The sequence below is a fragment of the Pyrus communis genome, chromosome 5, assembly GCF_963583255.1.
Source record: "Pyrus communis chromosome 5, drPyrComm1.1, whole genome shotgun sequence".
NCBI classification, from domain to species: domain Eukaryota; kingdom Viridiplantae; phylum Streptophyta; class Magnoliopsida; order Rosales; family Rosaceae; genus Pyrus; species Pyrus communis.
The window spans coordinates 5,930,116-5,948,104 of NC_084807.1; the positions used below are offsets into that span (position 1 = coordinate 5,930,116).

At 34.2% G+C, this 17,989-nt stretch overlaps 1 protein-coding gene across 1 annotated transcript; it reads right to left on the minus strand.

Moving 5' to 3' along the window:
• Window positions 1-4,621: 4,621 nt before the first annotated feature.
• Window positions 4,622-11,526, minus strand: LOC137733156 (protein NRT1/ PTR FAMILY 7.3-like). The gene is made up of 5 exons (XM_068472318.1): window positions 11,296-11,526; window positions 10,503-10,629; window positions 7,416-7,633; window positions 6,193-6,758; window positions 4,622-5,826 (listed from the first exon to the last, which is right to left on the minus strand). Exons 1-5 carry the CDS (start codon window positions 11,323-11,325, stop codon window positions 4,953-4,955), a joined length of 1,815 nt encoding a protein of 604 aa, XP_068328419.1. The 5' UTR covers window positions 11,326-11,526; the 3' UTR covers window positions 4,622-4,952.
• Window positions 11,527-17,989: the final 6,463 nt, after the last annotated feature.

Sequence of the window (17,989 nt, forward strand, 5' to 3'; positions counted from 1 at the left end):
CTCGTTGTGTGAAGGCCATCTCCAACCAAATCAGTTCTGTTTAATCCTTTTTGTTCGTATTATATTTCTACAAGAAATTATTTTTTAATAAACAGTGATTAGCCTTATTTATATACAATCTTCAAGCGAATGGGCTAATTTTTAGTTTTCTTAATAATTTATTATTTTAAGTTCGTTCTTTAATTTTATTAGTTTATTGAATTAAACTACTATATTAAAATAAAGTTTTCGAGCATATTTTAAGTGCACTTGTCACTAAATATTTTTTTAAGTTTCATATTATTCAATATTTTAGTTTTACTTGCATGTTAACAACTTAGACATTAAAATGAGATAAGATACTATGGAAAGGTGAAAAGGATGTGAGAAATGATGTGGAAATGGCATAGGTATTTATAGGGAAAATAAATTAGAATTTTTCATTTTTTTTAAATTTCGTTTAAAAATAAATAAATAAATAAGACTACATGACGTCAGCTAGCAGCACAGCTAGCCCCAATTGAATAGGTTGGCTATGCTTGCCCAACCCGCTGCCCATATGGCTGAATTTTGGCCCAATGGGTCCCAAGGGTTTTTAGATCAAACCTTAATTTGAGATGAGTTTTGTGTCAAAACGGGCTATCATTTGGCCTATAGCCCTAAGCCGCCCCGATTGGAAATGGCCTAAATGATGATATCCTAATTATGGGGAAGTTGGTCAACTACCAAGCTTCAATTTGCCACATACTCCAAAGATTACTTTTGAAAAAACAAAAGAAAGATAACTTCTAGAAGGCGCTTCGGGTTTGTTTGGTACTGCTATGTTGTTTTAAAAAATTGCTTCTGTTGTGTTATGAAAATAAACAGTTGTAGAATAAAGTTGTTAAGTGTTTGATAAACTTTTTTTTTGGTAAAAGTGATTTTAACAAAAAAAAAAAAAAAAAAAAAACAAATAGTGTTTGAGTGTTTGGTAAACTTTTATATAAATTGTTTTGAATATGTTAAATGCCTAAAATGGATATGACATTTAATGTAATATAATAAAGCTTCATTTGGCACATCGGACTGTACTGACTATTTCAGTCAAATAGAATAAATAGTCGTCGAATAATACTAGCTAAACTAGTCGAACGTTAGGTGTTGTATCAAATTAATTTGTGTATCGAACAATATGTTGGACTACAATGATTTAAAAAAAATATTCACAAAATAATTGTTGTAAAAATGAAAAAAAAAGGAGAAAAAATAACATAAAGAAAAAAAAGAATTAAACACCATTACAGACAAAATTTTTTTTTAAAAAAAAGTAAGGAAAAAAACCCAGGTTTCTTCCCAGTCGTGTCTTCCTTTCTTCACCATATTCTCCATGCATCAAATCCCACCATCGGCTACCGATGGCAGATGAGTGGCGGTTGGGGTCGAGAATTTGGAGCCTAGATCCAAATTCATGTCCCCCGCCTCGTCGAAGCTCGGATCCGAATTGCTATCCCCTTCCTCGTCAGAGGCTAGCTCATTTCCTCGTCGTCCATCTCGTTGTCGAAGCCCAGATTGGAAGAATTTGAATCATTGTCTTCCTCCTTCAACCCATGGAAGTTTTGTTGTTAGAGAGAGGTGTGTGTGTGTGTGTGTGTGTGTGTAAAGGAGGAGAGAGGAACAGAGAGAGAAAAAGAAGAAGGCAAAGAAGACGAACTTGGGATCCAAACGAGAGATAGCAGCGGGCAATGTGAGATAGTGGAAGAAGAATGTTGTGAGAAAGGATGGAGTGAGCCGGTGTGAGCAAGAGAGATCCACCCAACTAAAAATATAAAGGTTTTGGACAAGATAAATAATCGGGTGTGAAAGGTACAAAATAAGTGAGGCCAGATTAAATAAGAGTAAATTGTAGCAATGGTCCCTCAACTAAAAATCCATTACCATTAGTCTCTCAACTTATCAAAATGTGTAGTTATAGTCATTTTCATTAATTTCGTCAAAATTTTGTCAAAAAAAGTTATATTGGGATAACCATTTATATAATAAGGGTCCCTCAACTCATCAAAGTGTGTAATTATGATCATTTTCGTCAACTACGTTAAAAATTTTGTCAAAACAAGTTATGTTGGAAGGACCATTGCTATAATTGGGTTAAAGTTAAAGGACCATTTCTCCAGTTGAATTAAAGTTGAGGGACCAATGGTAATGTATTTTTAGTTGAGGGACCATAGATGCACGTTTTAATGAGTTGATAGACCAATGATAATGAATTTTTAGTTGAAAGACCATTGCTTCAATTGAGTTAAAGTTAAGGGATCATAGTTACAATTTACTCATTAAATAATCCGATGCTTATTTAATAAGGCTTCGTTGGGCAGATCAAACTGTACTAACTATTTCAGTTAGAAAGGATAAATAGTCACTGGATAGTACTGATTAAATTAGTCTGACGTTTGATGCAGTATCAAACTAAAAGCCGACTATTTAAAATTGTGCTTGGTATTGTACAGGATAAATCGTATTATTATTACTTTTTATGAAAAAATCAATTTACATTTTAGTTTAAAAACAAAAAAACTATTAATAAAATGAAAAAAAGGAAAAAAAATTTGATAGAATAATCGACATGGAAAGTCGTTTTGGTCTTCTTCGATTTGGGTTTCGAAACGGCAGTTGTTTTGGCGGCAGATTTCTCCTTATTGCTCGCTTCGGGGAGCTTGTACGAGGCCTGATCTTGATCACCTTCCCTATCGCCGCCGACTTTTTTAGCTGTAGCGTCGAGTCTTCCTCCAGATGCAAAAATTGAAGAACGTGACCATAAATCTTGAATTCGAGCACCATAATTGAAAATCCATAAGCAAAAAAAATGAAGAAGATGAAAAACCAGAAGAAAAAAAAATTGAAAACCAGAAGCACCATAATTGAAAACCTGGGTTTCGTTTGCCTGGCTGCCTTTTCTTCCTTCTTGGGCTCCTCCGTCGCCGGAGCCTTTGCTGGCGGTTGGGAAGGAGGGAGAGACAGAGCAGCAATACCTTGGTGGAGTTCGCGTTGCGCAGGAGCAGAGAGGGTCGGAGAAGAGCCAACGAGAGCGTGAACCCGACTAATTATACCAACCTATTGGAGAGGATAACTAAGCGGGTGTGGAGTGTCTTAAAATGGTGGGACAGGATTATTTTATCCGGTGGCTACACAAGGCACCAAACAACTGGGACGATACTATTATGAGAGTATTAAGGAAAAGTATGTGATACTGTTTACTTTAACAAAAAATTATATTTTTACACTAAAAAGTCAAACCTGATACTATTCATTTTATCATTTATTTTGTCTTTATAGTTAAAACTCAAAATTTTCAAGTTTTTTTCATTAGTTTTCCTTACTATTAATACTATCTGATCCCTTATATGAGCTGTCAAACAAGACCTAAGAAGCTCACCAAACATCTATTTTGTATTATTAGTACTATAGTCTTACGACATGCCAAATGATACCTAATTGTCAAAGAGAATAATGTAAGGGTAATATTGTAATTTTCTGAAATATGTGGGGTTATACTTATGATTTAAATTTTTTTATTAAATCAGCATTAGTTGCTATGCTTTGAAAAAAAAAAAATACTTTCTTTTTTCAGAAACATGATAGATCTTGTTTTTGCTTTTCTAAGCTTTTCAACCGTCATTGACAATAGTTTTTTTTTTTTTTTTTTTTTTTTATCAAACATGTTTGATATTCCAGATTTTTTTTATAAGTTGCTTTTTTCAAAAGCAACATAATCTCAAATTAGCCCATCATTTTGCAACGCATACATATAATCTCTAAGTGCTTTCTTAAAGTTAGAAGAAAGATTTTGCAGAAAGAGAAGTGCTTTACAAGAGTCGTATTTCATACACATACAGTGAATCTATTGTGTCTTTGGATATGAATGTTGTTAATATATGAAATAATTCTTTGTTCTTATCATAATCTCACATGGTTTTTTTTTAGGACGAGATTCTCTCCTTTTTTTTTCTTCCCCACCCCACCCCACCCTCCGAATCCTTTTTGTTTTCTTCTTACTTTTTCTTCTATTTCTGCAAGGTAAAATCATAAGCGTTGAAACAAAAGGAGAGAAGGAAGGAAAAGAAAAAAAAGGGGTGGAGAACCCTTGTCCTTTTTTTCTTATACTAAATCATTGGTACACCTAATTATCATATTTATTGTGATGGAAATAAAAACTTGATAAAATAGAAAAGGATGGGACAGGGACAGTGACAGTGATAGGAAATAGTTCTTTTTGTTAACAAGAATCCAAATTGGTTGGTTAGACTTTGCATCCAAAATCCCTTTTCCAAAGAAATTGAGCTTCAAAAGACACCGCTCATATTCATATTCATATTCAATTCATGCACGGCTTATATTATCAATCTTAAGAAAATAAATTAAAGTTATCTTTTGCATCTGCCATTTAAACTGAGTTAGCTAGAAAAAGCTTGATATAAAATCTTAAATAAAGTTCACTTAGGCTTAGCTAAGCTGATCAAAGCACTATATGTTCAGCGTTCTCTTTTAGCACACAAGTTCAAACTACTCTTATCGTAATTTAGATAAATTTAGTGCGAAATATCGCTTGTATAAAAACAAAATAAAATTTAAATAAGGAAGACAAAGAATAGCTTAGGTACAATTATAATAAGGAAATGCATTTTATTCCACATTGTAGTGTAGGCTACATCAAAGATTGCATTGAGTTTTACATCCGTACAACACCTTGTGCTCAACTTGGAAAAATGGAAAAGGCATTTCTCTAGTATCATTGCAAGCATTGGCTCTATGTACCCCCATGACGGTCCTCTCCCTTCAAACAAACTCTTCTAAAGTCATAGCTTCCTTCTCTCAATGTTAAGACTCAACACATAATGGTAACACCAGTAGGAGTGCTACAAATATGAAATTACATATAACCGACACACACAATAACTTTTACATTTTTTCTTACCCTCCTTTTTTTACTCTAGATTTGATTAAACTCTAAGTTCAGCTAGCCCAATATTGCCACTGTCATTTCCACCTTTTCCTTCGAACTTGATATACTTGTACCATTTTGCACATAATACGTAGACCAAAAGATCAGCTGTTGTCAAAGCTGCTAAGAGAAAGTAGAACCTTTCCAAATGGCCCTTGTTTAGGTTTCCAGGGATCCATCCAGGCATGCCATCCCTCGTAGAAATCTTCATCACAACTGTAACAAGTAAGCTACTCACATAGTTTCCAAGTGATATTGAAGTCATGCAAAGTGCACTCCCAAAGCTCTTTAATCCATCAGGTGCTTGTCCGTTGAAGAACTCCAGTTGACCAACATACATGAACACTTCTGATGCTCCTACAAGCACATACTGAGGAACTTGCCAAAATATGCTCAATGAACTTGGAGTTTCGCAATCGGTGTTGCAGTCTTTTGCCTCATACTTTAACCTGAACAACTCTACGACTCCTGCTGAAATCATTGCCAGGATTGCAATAACAAGACCAATTCCCATCCTTTGAAGCTCAGTGAGTCCCTTTTTCATCAGCCTAGCAACAAGCGGGTCAAGAACTCGCCTGTAAATGAAAATAAAAGCTGCTACGCTGAGAATGTCAAAGCTTGACATGCTGGCTGGGGGAATGTGAAAGCTTGAAATGGTGGTCTTCATTGCAGCACCTTGTTCTACAAAGAGTGATGCCATCTGAGTAAAAACTACAGAGTAGAGAATTGTGCACAGCCAGATTGGGAGTAGTCTAAGTATGCATTTCACTTCTTCTACTTGTGTCACTGTGCAAAGGCGCCATGGATTTTGAGCCCCCTTGCCCATTTGGTTCATCTCCTTTGGTGTGATGATTGCAGCTTTATCCAAGAATCTGTCAAAAGATTAACATGGATCGGTTTAGGATTTACCATTGGTCAACTACTAATCTATTTGGAGTACTTTCGGTAGTGCACTAAGCATGTTTAGCAGTATTTGGTTGAAATAAAAAACCATGGTTTTTTTTTTTTCTCCGCCTAGAAAAGCAGTTTTAGTACTTTCTAGTGAAACACCTGATACCTGTTTCTCCGAAGCTCCGAAGGAGTGACAGTTGCTCGTGATATATAAATCAGCAAGCATTCCGTTGGAGCTTTTAAAATCTCTAATACTGAAAGAATCTCATTAAGACAATGCTCCCAAAGAGACTCTTGTGACTATTGATATTATCTATTAAGATCTTAAAAACATATATATAACTTACTTGAATCCGTGGGTGTGAACTATTTTCCTACTCTCGTTTTGAGAGCATTTATTCTCATCCTCTCCCTCGTACAAATCTTCCCCACTTGGTGTCATCTCATCCTTCCATTTTCTTGTTGCAGCTACGACCACCCGACAAAACCTAGAGAGAGGGTTTCCCTGAGGCTTGAAATGCCTGTACATTGGAGTGCCACATAGAAACAAGACCAAAGCCATGGCAGCAGAGCCAGTAGATACCCAAAACCCTAGAGTCCATATTCCCTTATCTTCAAAATATCCCAAGATTGTGTTTGAAAAGAGAGAGCCAAGATTCAAAGCCAAGTAGAAGAAGCTAAAGAAGGATATCTTTGAGTGCCCTTCGTTCGGGTCCTCCTCGTCAAACTGGTCTGCACCAAATGTAGCTATAGTAGGTTGGTAACCACCATTTCCAAGTGCGATAAGGTATATAGAGATGTAGAACAATCCGATTTCAAAGGTCGAGTGGTCTCCACAGGGAGACTTTTCATCACCACAGCCTTTAGGCTTGAGTAAGAACATGTACGTCGATAGCGATAACAATGACAAACCCTGCTCGAAAAAATAAATTTACTTGAGTGTATATTTACTTGCAAGAAATTAAAATAATGCTGATCGTCACAATATAGTACACCTAAATAAGGGAAAAGAGAAGACAGCCAAGGGCTTTTCTTTTCCCTTAACGGTCTAAAACTGTGGTGAACAAATAAAAAAGACAATCATCAGATTTATCTATGAAGTGAGTCCATCTTAATTAGTCTAGAGAGGAAGAGAGTTAAAACGGTGGTACTTAATTTATTTTAGATTAATTCTAGCTAGTTATGTCACTTATCCTTTTAATTTGCCTCAAACTTGAGTTTAACATGTCTCACCTTTTTATTTTTTATTTTTTTCTTTTGAGTCATAATCTGTACCAAATTAATCTCAACTATGAAGGACATTCAAACATATAAATTTCGTGTATATATAAGTTCTGTCATTTTTTTTTTTTAGATTTTTCAAGAATAAACAAATTAGTAGTTTAGATAATAAAAAAAACGAATGAGCTGCTTTAATTTTCAAACATCAACTTGGAGTTTTAGGATGAGTAAGTCACACCAATTGAATTCTTATTGGTACAATATTTTTTTCAATAAACCATGGATTCCAATTATTGACGAAAAAATTAATGTAATTATTGAATGTTAAAGTAATTAGTAAATAACTTACAATGACAAAAATAACTTGAAAGATAGCACAAGTCTTGTACCTCCCCCAGTAAGAGTCACTGAGGAGAGCACCAAGAAGAGAGAATATGTAAACTGTTCCAGTCCATTTGCTGACGTTATTTGCAGCCTCTGCGTTGTCTTGACCCAATACCCTTGTCAAAAACAATACCAGGTTCACTCCTACTCCAAAGAATGCCAATGTTGCCAACCCTTGATTTACTGATCAGACAGAGAACAGTTTGCCAATTAAAAAACAGATTAAATATTGTTGGGTAAAGTACAAAAAACTGCCTCAACTATTGGGGTCACGACAGTTTCATACCTCATCTTTTAAAATTGACAATGTCATACCGTATCTTACGAATTTATGACAATGTCATACTCTGTCAATTTTTCTGTTAGTTTTTCTGTTAAATGCTGACGTGACAAGAGACGGGGACCACTTTCTATTAAAAAATTAATAAAATATTATTAAAAACTAAAAAAAATATTTAATATTTTTTAAATATTAAAATAATAAATAAAAGTAAAATTTAAAAAAAAAAAGGGTAAAGTACAAAAAACTACCTCAACTATTGGGGTCACGACAATTTCATACCTCATCTTTTAAAATTGACAATGTCATACCGCATCTTACGAATTTGTGACAATGTCATACATCCGTCAATTTTTCTGTTAGTTTTTCTGTTAAGTGCTGACGTGGCTTGATTCGGGACATAGTTTCTATTAAAAAATTATTAAAAACTAAAAAACAATTATTTAATATTTTTTAAATATTAAAATAATAATAAAAAGCAGAGAGAAAAAAAAAAAAACCATCAGTTTGTCCCTCTCCTCCCCCTCTCCCCTTCTCTCTCTTCTCCCCACCTTCATTTTCTTCCCCCCAACTGCAAACCCAAAAAAATAAAAAAATAAAAAAAAATTTGAAAACCCAACAACCCCCTTGCGGAAGAACAAGAAGGAGAAGGAGGAGGAGGAGAAGGAGGAGGAGGAAGAAGAAGAAGAGTAAAAAAAGGAGGAAGGAAAAAATAAAAAAAAATTCCCCCTGTCGGCGCGGAAGAAGAAGAAGGGAGAAGGAGAAGGAGGAAGAAGAAGAGGAAGAAAAAATAAAAAAAGATTTGAAAACCCATCAACACCCCCCCTCCGGAAGAAGAAGAAGGAGAAGGAGAAGAAGGAGGAAGAAGAAGAGGAAGAAAAGGAGGAGGAAGAAGAAGAAGAGGAAGAAAAAATAAAAAAAAATTTGAAAACCCATCAACACCCCCCCCCTTCGGAAGAAGAAGAAGGAGAAGGAGAAGGAGAAGAAGAAGAAGAGGGAAAAAAAGGAGGAAGGAAATTTTTTTTTTTCTTTTTAAACCATCAACTCCCCTGCGAAAGAAGAAGAAGAAGAAGAAGAGGAAAAAAAGAAGGGAAAAAAAAAAATTTTGAAAACCCATCAAACCCCAAATCCACCACTTTGATCTATTCTCCACATTATCTTCCGCACCCATCCTCCACCTTCTCTGTGTACCCATCTTCCCGCCGACAGGATCTGGGTTTTTTTTTTTTTTTTTTTGGGTTGCAGGAGGGAGAAGAGTGTGGGTGTGGGGAAATTGAGTGTGGGTGTGAGGGGAAGACAAATTGGATTTTTTTTTTTTTGTTGGGATTTGCAGGTGGGGGAAGAAGATGAAGATAGGGAGAGGAGAGAGGAGGGGGGAGGGGAGGGACGAAATGTGGGTTTTTTATTTTTTATTTTTTTATTTTTAATATTTAAAAAAATATTAAATAATTATTTTTTAGTTTTTAATAATTTTTTAATAGAAAGTAAGTCCCGAATCAAGCCACGTTAGCACTTAACAGAAAATCTAACAGAAAAATTAACGGAGGTATGACATTGTCACAAATTCATAAGATGCGGTATGACATTGTCAATTTTAAAAGATGAGGTATGAAACTGTCGTGACCCCAATAGTTGAGGTAGTTTTTTGTACTTTACCCAATATTGTTATACGCACGGATGCGATCATTAATAATTGCTCAGGGATGAACATGTAATATTTTCTTCAATGTGATTACGAGATAGAATCATGGAAGCTTAGGGTCAAAAGGGTAGATGAAAAATTAGGAAGATATAGGAAAGTGATTCTAAGAAAAATTTTAGATTACTTGAATATAACAGAAGATATGACATAAAAACGAGCGTAATGACATTTTAGAATTCATATAACTGATCCCACTTAGTAAGATAAATTTTTGTTGTTGTTGTTATTGTTGTGTTTTCAGAAAGAGACATCATAGTCCGAAGGTATGAAGTAGATCATTAGAGTTACAGGAGATTAAGTCTTCCCTTCTTGGACCATTTGGGCAAACCATATACTGTTTGTAAAGACATTTATGATCTTATATATCACATCATGAGCCCCAAAAACAAAGTAACTCAGAAGTGTCACATGATTTTGATGATCCAACTAATCAGACAATAAAACTAATTAAGAATTACATTAAGTTTTAATTTCTAGAATATATACACACATGACTTTGATGATCCAACTAATCAGACAATAAAACTAATTAAGAATTACATTAAGGTTTAATTTCTAGAATACACACACACACACACACACACAACAACAAATACTGACAAAATATGACATATGAAATCTATTTTCCTTTTTTATTAAGGAGGCAGATTGTCTGCCCTCCTGTTTGGATGTCATTTTCATCATCTCCTATTTTGTGCGGTCATGGTTAAACCATGTCAACATTTTATATTAATTTTTTAATAGAGATAATAAGACAAAAAACAATATGAATATAAAATATTAACGTGGCTTAATTATGACCGCACAAATAGAAATGAATAGGAAAGACACCCAAACAGGGCAGACAATTTGCCTCCTTTTATTAAATCCAAATGTGACTGCTTTTGGAAAAGTTGTTGGAGCAGTGAGAAATTATAAGGAAACAGCAGACAAATTGTTTCCACAATCAACAAATTGATATTTATTTTCTTCTTATCAAAAAATACTAAACTGTTCAAACATCAGTCAATGCAAATAGATAGTGAAACTAATCTTGTTGCTAAACAGTATAATCATAGATAATTAATTACCTAATATGAGAATTCCAGCAACCCATGTTCCAGTTCTTCCTCGGACAGCAGGGCGACCATACCAATCAATGGTTCCGTCGAGTGTACAAACTTCTTTTATCTTCTGGTTCTTTTCTTCTGCATATCCCTGAAATGTTTGAATTGATAACAAATTTAGCTAGCAATACATATATCCTCCTAGCTAGATGCAATATTTGAGACAGTGCACAATAATAGATAAAATAACACCTTTAATTTTCTTTTGGTGTACATAAATTAAGATCATTGCTCTTTATGTACACGTCACTAACCTACATATGCACTACACATAAATATAAAGGTAAAATACATCGATATAACTATTTGGACACATGAAACTAGCAAACTGACAAACTTACTAACACTGTCTAATGAAAGCAGGCCCTATTATTATATGTGAGCCTCTAAATAACATCACCAAAAATAATTTGATGAATATACATCTTCTTTTTTTTTCTTTCCTGTTTGAGGGGTTAATTGAAGATGCAGATAATATACGAATGAATATGTGGATAAAAGGAATATCAAATGCCCCTGTAAAAACCCAATTTGAATGCATGGGAGAAACATCTGCCGTAGCTAACAGTTGTGTGAGACATTATTCCCCACACCCATAAATATGTTCGGGTGGGTGATCACACATCTGGAGGCATTCAAAACTTCAAAGTGAGTCATCAAATACATGGATGATATGTACAACGGTACATCACTAATAGATGATACATGTAGCATTGCTTGCACGTCAAAAGAGAGAAATACAAAATTCATCACAAACCTGGTCCTTGCAAACATTTAAGCAAGCCATTGCTACGTATTAAGCTGAACTCTCACAAGAACTAGGTTAGCTAGAGCACCACCCCCAAAAGAGTATGAGAGATTGGAACAAGTGGGAGAAGAAAGATGAGTAGGGGAAACCAAGAAAGTGAACCAATCTTAGTGGAACAAAAAGACGAAGCACGAGTGTTTGTTTGGAGGTAGAGGGGAAGTAGGAGTGAGGGGTTGAATATATAGAGGACGGCAAGCTTTATTGAACGGCTAGGATTACATGTCGAAAGGTACGTGAGAAATTGAGGTTAAAAAGGCACAGCTGGTTCACAGGAAAATTAGTCGATCAAGCAAGTGACAAGGAAATGCGAAGGAAACATGGAAACGGGTTGGACTAATTAGGTAGGGAAGGGGCTTTCATCTATGGGAAAAAGAAGCGTGGCATTGTTGGATACAGCAGTCATCAAAGATAGGTGACTGAGTTGATGTCTTTTTCACGTGAATACAACAAACACTGTGGGCAGTGAATTGAAAACAGGGTAAAAGTTTAGAAGAAGAGTAATGTTATAGGTAGATTAAATTTATAAATGTGTGTCACTAATAATAAATAAAAGCGCTAATAAATACTTAAGTAGTAATTTAATTATCAACAACCATACCATATAACTTACAAAATTTGATTTAAAAAGTTGATCTACCTAATATTATCCTTAAAATAATATTCAACCTTTTAGAGTACCATTGATCCGAACATCAAATATGTATGTTACAGCCTCATATGATATTGGAGGCACATGAAAAAAGAAGATTAGTCTACTGTTAATGTGTGCTAAGATACCTCTTATATTAAAAAAAAGTAGTTGTGACTATGGGCTGTCTTTGATACCGACATGTTTGAAACATACATGTAGTTGTTAATTTTCCGCACGACTGTTTTTAATCAAATATTTGTTTTTTGTTTTGCTTTAATGCTTACGCATGGTTTCTTTCTGCGAATTGAAGTCCACTTATTTTTGGCTGCTTTTGTGGACTTAATATGACTCTGAAACTTCAGCAGTCTCATATATTGGACCCGACTTTGGATACTGAAGAAAATGAACCGGGCTTTTCTGTCATTCCATTTTTCATATACTTTTATTTTTTTTTATTTATACGATCACGATAAGTCACATTAATATTAAACCGGATCCAATGAAAATAACCAGATAAATCAGAAAAGCTGAAAACAATGTACGAAAATTCAATTTTAAATTTGAAGCGGACAGAATATTTTAAAACTTTGTTGTTGGGATAAACCTTTCCAAGTTGCACCCGGTTGCGTACGTAGTAGAAGCAGCCGGGCCAGTGAAGCTCAAAGGTTGTGGGTGCATGCATGCATCAACTAAAATCATTATCGCATTATGCATGTAAATAATATGAAGAGGAGACGAGACAGCCACCTGCCGCTACGTGATTGGATTGAGCGATCTTAGTTCAAGTCACATAGACATTATGGTTTTAGAGTCACCAATCGTCCTTCCTCTTTTATTTTATTTTATTTTATTTTTTTATTTTTTTATTTTTTTTTATTAAGTGAGGCATTCTAGCATTCTGTACATGCCCGATCCATACCCATTGTGTGCTTGGCGTATGTCCACATGTGTTTTATTTAAATTATTTGTTAGAGTCAATATTGTTACAGTGAACAAATAGATAAATTATACATGCATAGAGCTTGGAGGTCATATTTATTAGACATATGGGAGGAGGGAATTCTTCTTCGTGAACTGCCAAAATCAAGTCTACAACTTAATTTTGTGTTATATCCGCCTCCTGCGAGTTTTGAATGAGGAGCAACTGATAAAGTTGGATGTGATGGCGAGTTGATCATTATTCGCCATAGTTTGATTCGATGTTGTATGGAGCAAGAAAGACGGCTACGATTTAAGTGGGGTCTTGATTCTTGCTTAGACCACCATTTTTCCACAGCCAAAAATTTAAGAGAGCCACACGTGCCCCTTTAGCCCTTAATAATGAGACTCACCCCTTAAAGTACATACTATTTACTGTATGACCTCTCAATAAGTTTTATTTTCCTCTTCTTTACCATATACATCGGATTCCCCTGAAGATCAAGGACGGCCCTAAGGGTAGCCGAAGTAGGCACCCAAGGCCTCCATTTCGGAGGATCCCCCAATTTAAAATATATATATATATATATATATATATTATATTATATTATATATATATATATTCTCTTACATTTCAAATTCAATAAAAATATCAAAAAGTAAAATCATAGGCAATTGAAAAAGAATTGGTTGAAAAATTAGATTATGGAAACTTCATTAGTACATTTGATCTAAAAATGTGAGACGTCTAATATTGAAATAATTTTTATATATCTTTCTTTATTTGATATTAATTTTTAATGATATTTGATGTAAAAATAGGCTTTTTCATATATTTAACGATGTCTTTTTATATATATCAATGCACAAAAAATTAGGTAGTCAAAAAACTCTAAGACTCCACTTTGAAAACTCGCCTATAACGTCCAAATCTTACGGAAGGCCATGCTGAAGATTAGAGTTATTAATAAATAGATTTTCTTTCTTAAAAAATTAATAGACTTGTACCAGCAAGCTTCTAGAATGATCAATGAAACATTTTATGGAAAAAAAAAAAAAATCAGAAACAAAGAAGTTTTATAGGAAAAACTGTGCAGCTACTTCATCATTTTCGATCGTTTGTTTATATTATAGGCCATCTTTATCAACTTTTTGTTTTCTCTTTCTTGTTGATTTGAACACCTCCTGTCGACTCTCAACTGAAGTCGTCTTCAGCCTACACAAGCTGAAAACAGAGCTCCTTATATATTAGTAAATGATCAATTACATATATAAATGTGTGTGTGTGTTTATATGTATGTATATATAATGCATGCCATATATTAATTATTGCAGTTTGAAACACTAATAATAAAACTATTAATAGATAATGTTAAGGAGATCAAATTTTTTAAACTAAATTTGTAAAAAAATGTGTCACTAATAAGAAACAAGCATGTTAATTGACAATTAATTAATAATTCAATTGTCAACAATACCCTTTTCCATGATTTATAACTGATACGTCAAGCAGTTTCCATCTCAAAGCATTTCTATGTTAATTAACATCACATGCGTTTGAAGCGACGCATGCAGATTGACTAATTCATGCATGTCCAGCATTTCAATGATACAAACGAATATATGTTGAGAATATAGTTAAGCAATTTCAAAGTATTTACTGTTTTAAAGTTTGCAACAACTACAATTCCTTTGAATGAGTTTTGGGTAGAGCTAAGCTAGCTACCATGCACAATCTCATGCTTAAATTCTCAGTTGTTTCAAATAAAATAAAAAATTCTCAGGTTTCGTAAGAACTTACATCAGCAGAAGCAACATCTGCAGAAATAAAAGACGAGATCCAGTTTGGCTCATCCTCATCCAAGTTAAAAAAACGAAAAAGGTACATGAGCAAAGACATTTGAGTTTATTTAATAACTGTGATGTACATGTATTTGGCCTTTTATAAAATAAAAAACTCTTATCTTTAGAGAGAGAGGATCGATACTAACTCACATGATTCTTGCTTGTGTATATGTATTTTGCTACTAATGTCTTTTTTCGTAATAGTATATAATATTTCTCTCTTTCCAGTTCATAAAATTGACAAACCTTGAACCAACCACATACTATACGTAGCAAGTAGCAACGATCAGATTTAAAATATTCACCATGTTACAGATAATAAAAGCTCAAGGGGATCCATGAAAATGGTGTTTGGCTTCCATCCAAGGAGACAGCAACTTATGGTCAATGTCATGTTTAACGCAAAAGTTATTTTAAATTTTTCTTTAATCGTGTTTAATCAGTCATTTTCACACTTTTCGCATAGCCAGCTATGCTAATTTAACTTGTATCTAGCTGCATACGATTCAAATGGACGATCAGAAGCCACTGAGACGCACCGTCGGTCTAGATTCCTTTTCATATAATACGTGCATGTGAAAACCAACTGCTCCTATTCCATTCGCACACGGCTCTTTCCAACTTCACCATCTTGCTTATCACCTTTTTAACGTGATAAAGGGATTGATCAACTACTACTTATGAATATAAGCAGACACGAATATAAATTTTTCTTTTATCTGGAGATATTTTCTCTTTTGATCCATGTTGGGACCATGTGTTGCGTCACCATGTTGAATTGATTTGCAGTTTTGCAGGTTTTCAAACCTGCTTGATGGCTTTCCATTTTCTTGGATGGGCATTTTTTTTGACATTTTGACATGATATGTATGTAGCATTAAAGCAACATTTATAGTGATCATAATAGCATTAGCAGCAGGAAAACTGTGATGAAGGTAGAAGAAAAAGATTGAGAAATAATGTTTAATTTTGATATTTATCTTAAAATTGAGTAAAAGATAAACTTATAAATAATGGATTACTTTTATTACAATTTAATAAAAAAATTATAGAAAAAAAAAATTGTTAATCTCACTCCAAACTTTATATATTTAAAAAGAAAAAATACGAGTAATGTTATTCATACTATGTTTTTGTATCACATTTTCATACCACTTTAGGTGGTATTTGATGTGGATAGCCACATCATTTGAATTAATCAGATTTTTAAATTTAGTTCATTATTTAATAAACTAGTAATTAAGAAAAAACTGGTTAATTAAATGATGATTGTGGAATACGAGAAGTCTTTCTCCTTACTTTCCTTGAGTTTTGCAAAATTTTCAAATGATGTGGTTGTCCACATTAAATGTCACCTAAGATGGTATGAAAATATGATACAAAAACATGGTATGAATAGCATTATTAAAAAAAATACATTTGTTAGGAGTATAAAATGAAAATTTTGAAGTATCACTAACAGTTCCCTAAAAAAAAAAGCTGGTGTCCCATAATTAGTGAATAGACCTACTCAATAAAGTGAATTAAATCCATGAATGATTCACAAAACAAAAATGATATTCTTAGCATCTATTTGTACTATCTCTCTAAGAGCAACTTCACCCCCATCCAATTGCCCTACCTATTGGTGATTTAATTCTCCAAACTCGAGAAATTTTTTATTGTGATCGGAATATGAGTGGTACACCACATATTTTTATATAAGTGGTGGAAAATTTTAGTTTTTAAGCTATTAACTTTTTAAGACACATATCTTACTATTTGCATAATGACATATGATATACCACTCTGTGTTCTGGTCACATTGAAAAACCTCTCCCCAAACTCAACAAACACAGCTCCAATCCATAAAAAAATCAGTGGGGCAATCAGTGGGCCCAACACTCTCTCCCGCTTATCTGCTTGAGGCGACATCACGTCAGCTTGGCATGATCTAGGTTATATATTTTTTCCAACGCCTGATGCCTCACCCTTCGACGACCCATCAATTAGGTCGTTGTTCCTTCCAACTGAAGATGAATCAAGCTCTGGAAACTCAAATACGATGCCTGATTCCTCCATCTATCGGACAAGTCGTTGTTCATTCCAACTGAAGATGACGAGGTGCTGCAAGATTCCTCTTGCTCAAGACGACAATCTTGAGCAAACCTTTTATTCTTCGATGAGTCGTAGATAGGGATGCAAGGCGTCCTATGGATGAATTGGGTGATTAAACTTTTGGTGTTGGTGTGGAGTGGGAAAAAAGCTTGGGAAAAAAACAAAGGTGAGGGAGAAAAGGATGGGCAGAGAAGATGAGGAGATAGAAAAGGGGAAGAATGTGGAGAAGAGATCCTCTCTGGATCTCTTCCACCAAGGCCACTTAATCAAGTGATCCGGGCCTTCGAAATTTCATCCAACGGACAAAAATTATTATAGTTTTTAAGGGGTCAAAACAGGTGGGTCGTTGGATGAAATTTCAAAGGTTTGGATCACTTGTTCCAGTGGCTTTTGTGGAAGAGATCCGGAGAGGATCTCTTCTCAAGAGAACCGGAGAGGATCTCTTCTCAAGAGAACGAGACACTGGAGGTCTCTAGAGATGATGACTTTTAGTTAGAAGATATATTTTAATGATAAAACAATAAAAACATTATTTAAAAAAAATTAATACTAATTATCTGGGCAATTTATTTTTCGGAGTGGAAATTCATTGGGACGATTATTATTCACTAAGATAATAGTTGTCTTTGCCCAATCGACGAGGCAACCATTGCCTTAGTGGGGTGAACTTGCTCGAATAGAGGTGAGATCTACATATATTAGTGGACCCTACTTCTATTAAAGAGATAATACAAATGATGATAAGTGAGTGTAGCACTACTCTTCACAAAATTGAACTTATATGAAGTTTACTCTATTATTAATGTTTTTTATTTACGATCTTACTAACTTCATCTCAATCCAAATGGTTTTTTAGACCAACCTCTCTTTTCTTTCATTTAGCCCAACATCCTTATGTGTCGTTGGTCCACTTGGGCTTGCTATTTCTTTTTCTTTTCACTAGTGTATAAAACAAATTTCCATATAGAGTGTAAGAGAATGTGAATACTAATTGGTCATATTTGAGATTGTGACGCCACTGAGTACTACGGTCTAGTGTTATTTATTTTCATTTGTAAGGGAGATATCTTAAACTTGATTCTCACCAAAAAAGAATTTGAACCACATTATTGCTAGCTCATTGTGAGGCTAAATCCATCTCCTCCCTTTAAT

Bases quoted from the DNA above. Each gene is read 5' to 3' on its own strand.
- LOC137733156 (XM_068472318.1), bottom strand. From the start codon at position 11,325: ATGGCTTGCTTAAATGTTTGCAAGGACCAG. The intron at 6,759-7,415 runs GTAAGTTATTTA...TTTTTCGAGCAG, and splicing joins TTCAAGTTATTTTTGTCATT to GGTTTGTCATTGTTATCGCT. The intron at 5,827-6,192 runs GTAAGTTATATA...ATCTTTTGACAG, and splicing joins GTTCACACCCACGGATTCAA to ATTCTTGGATAAAGCTGCAA.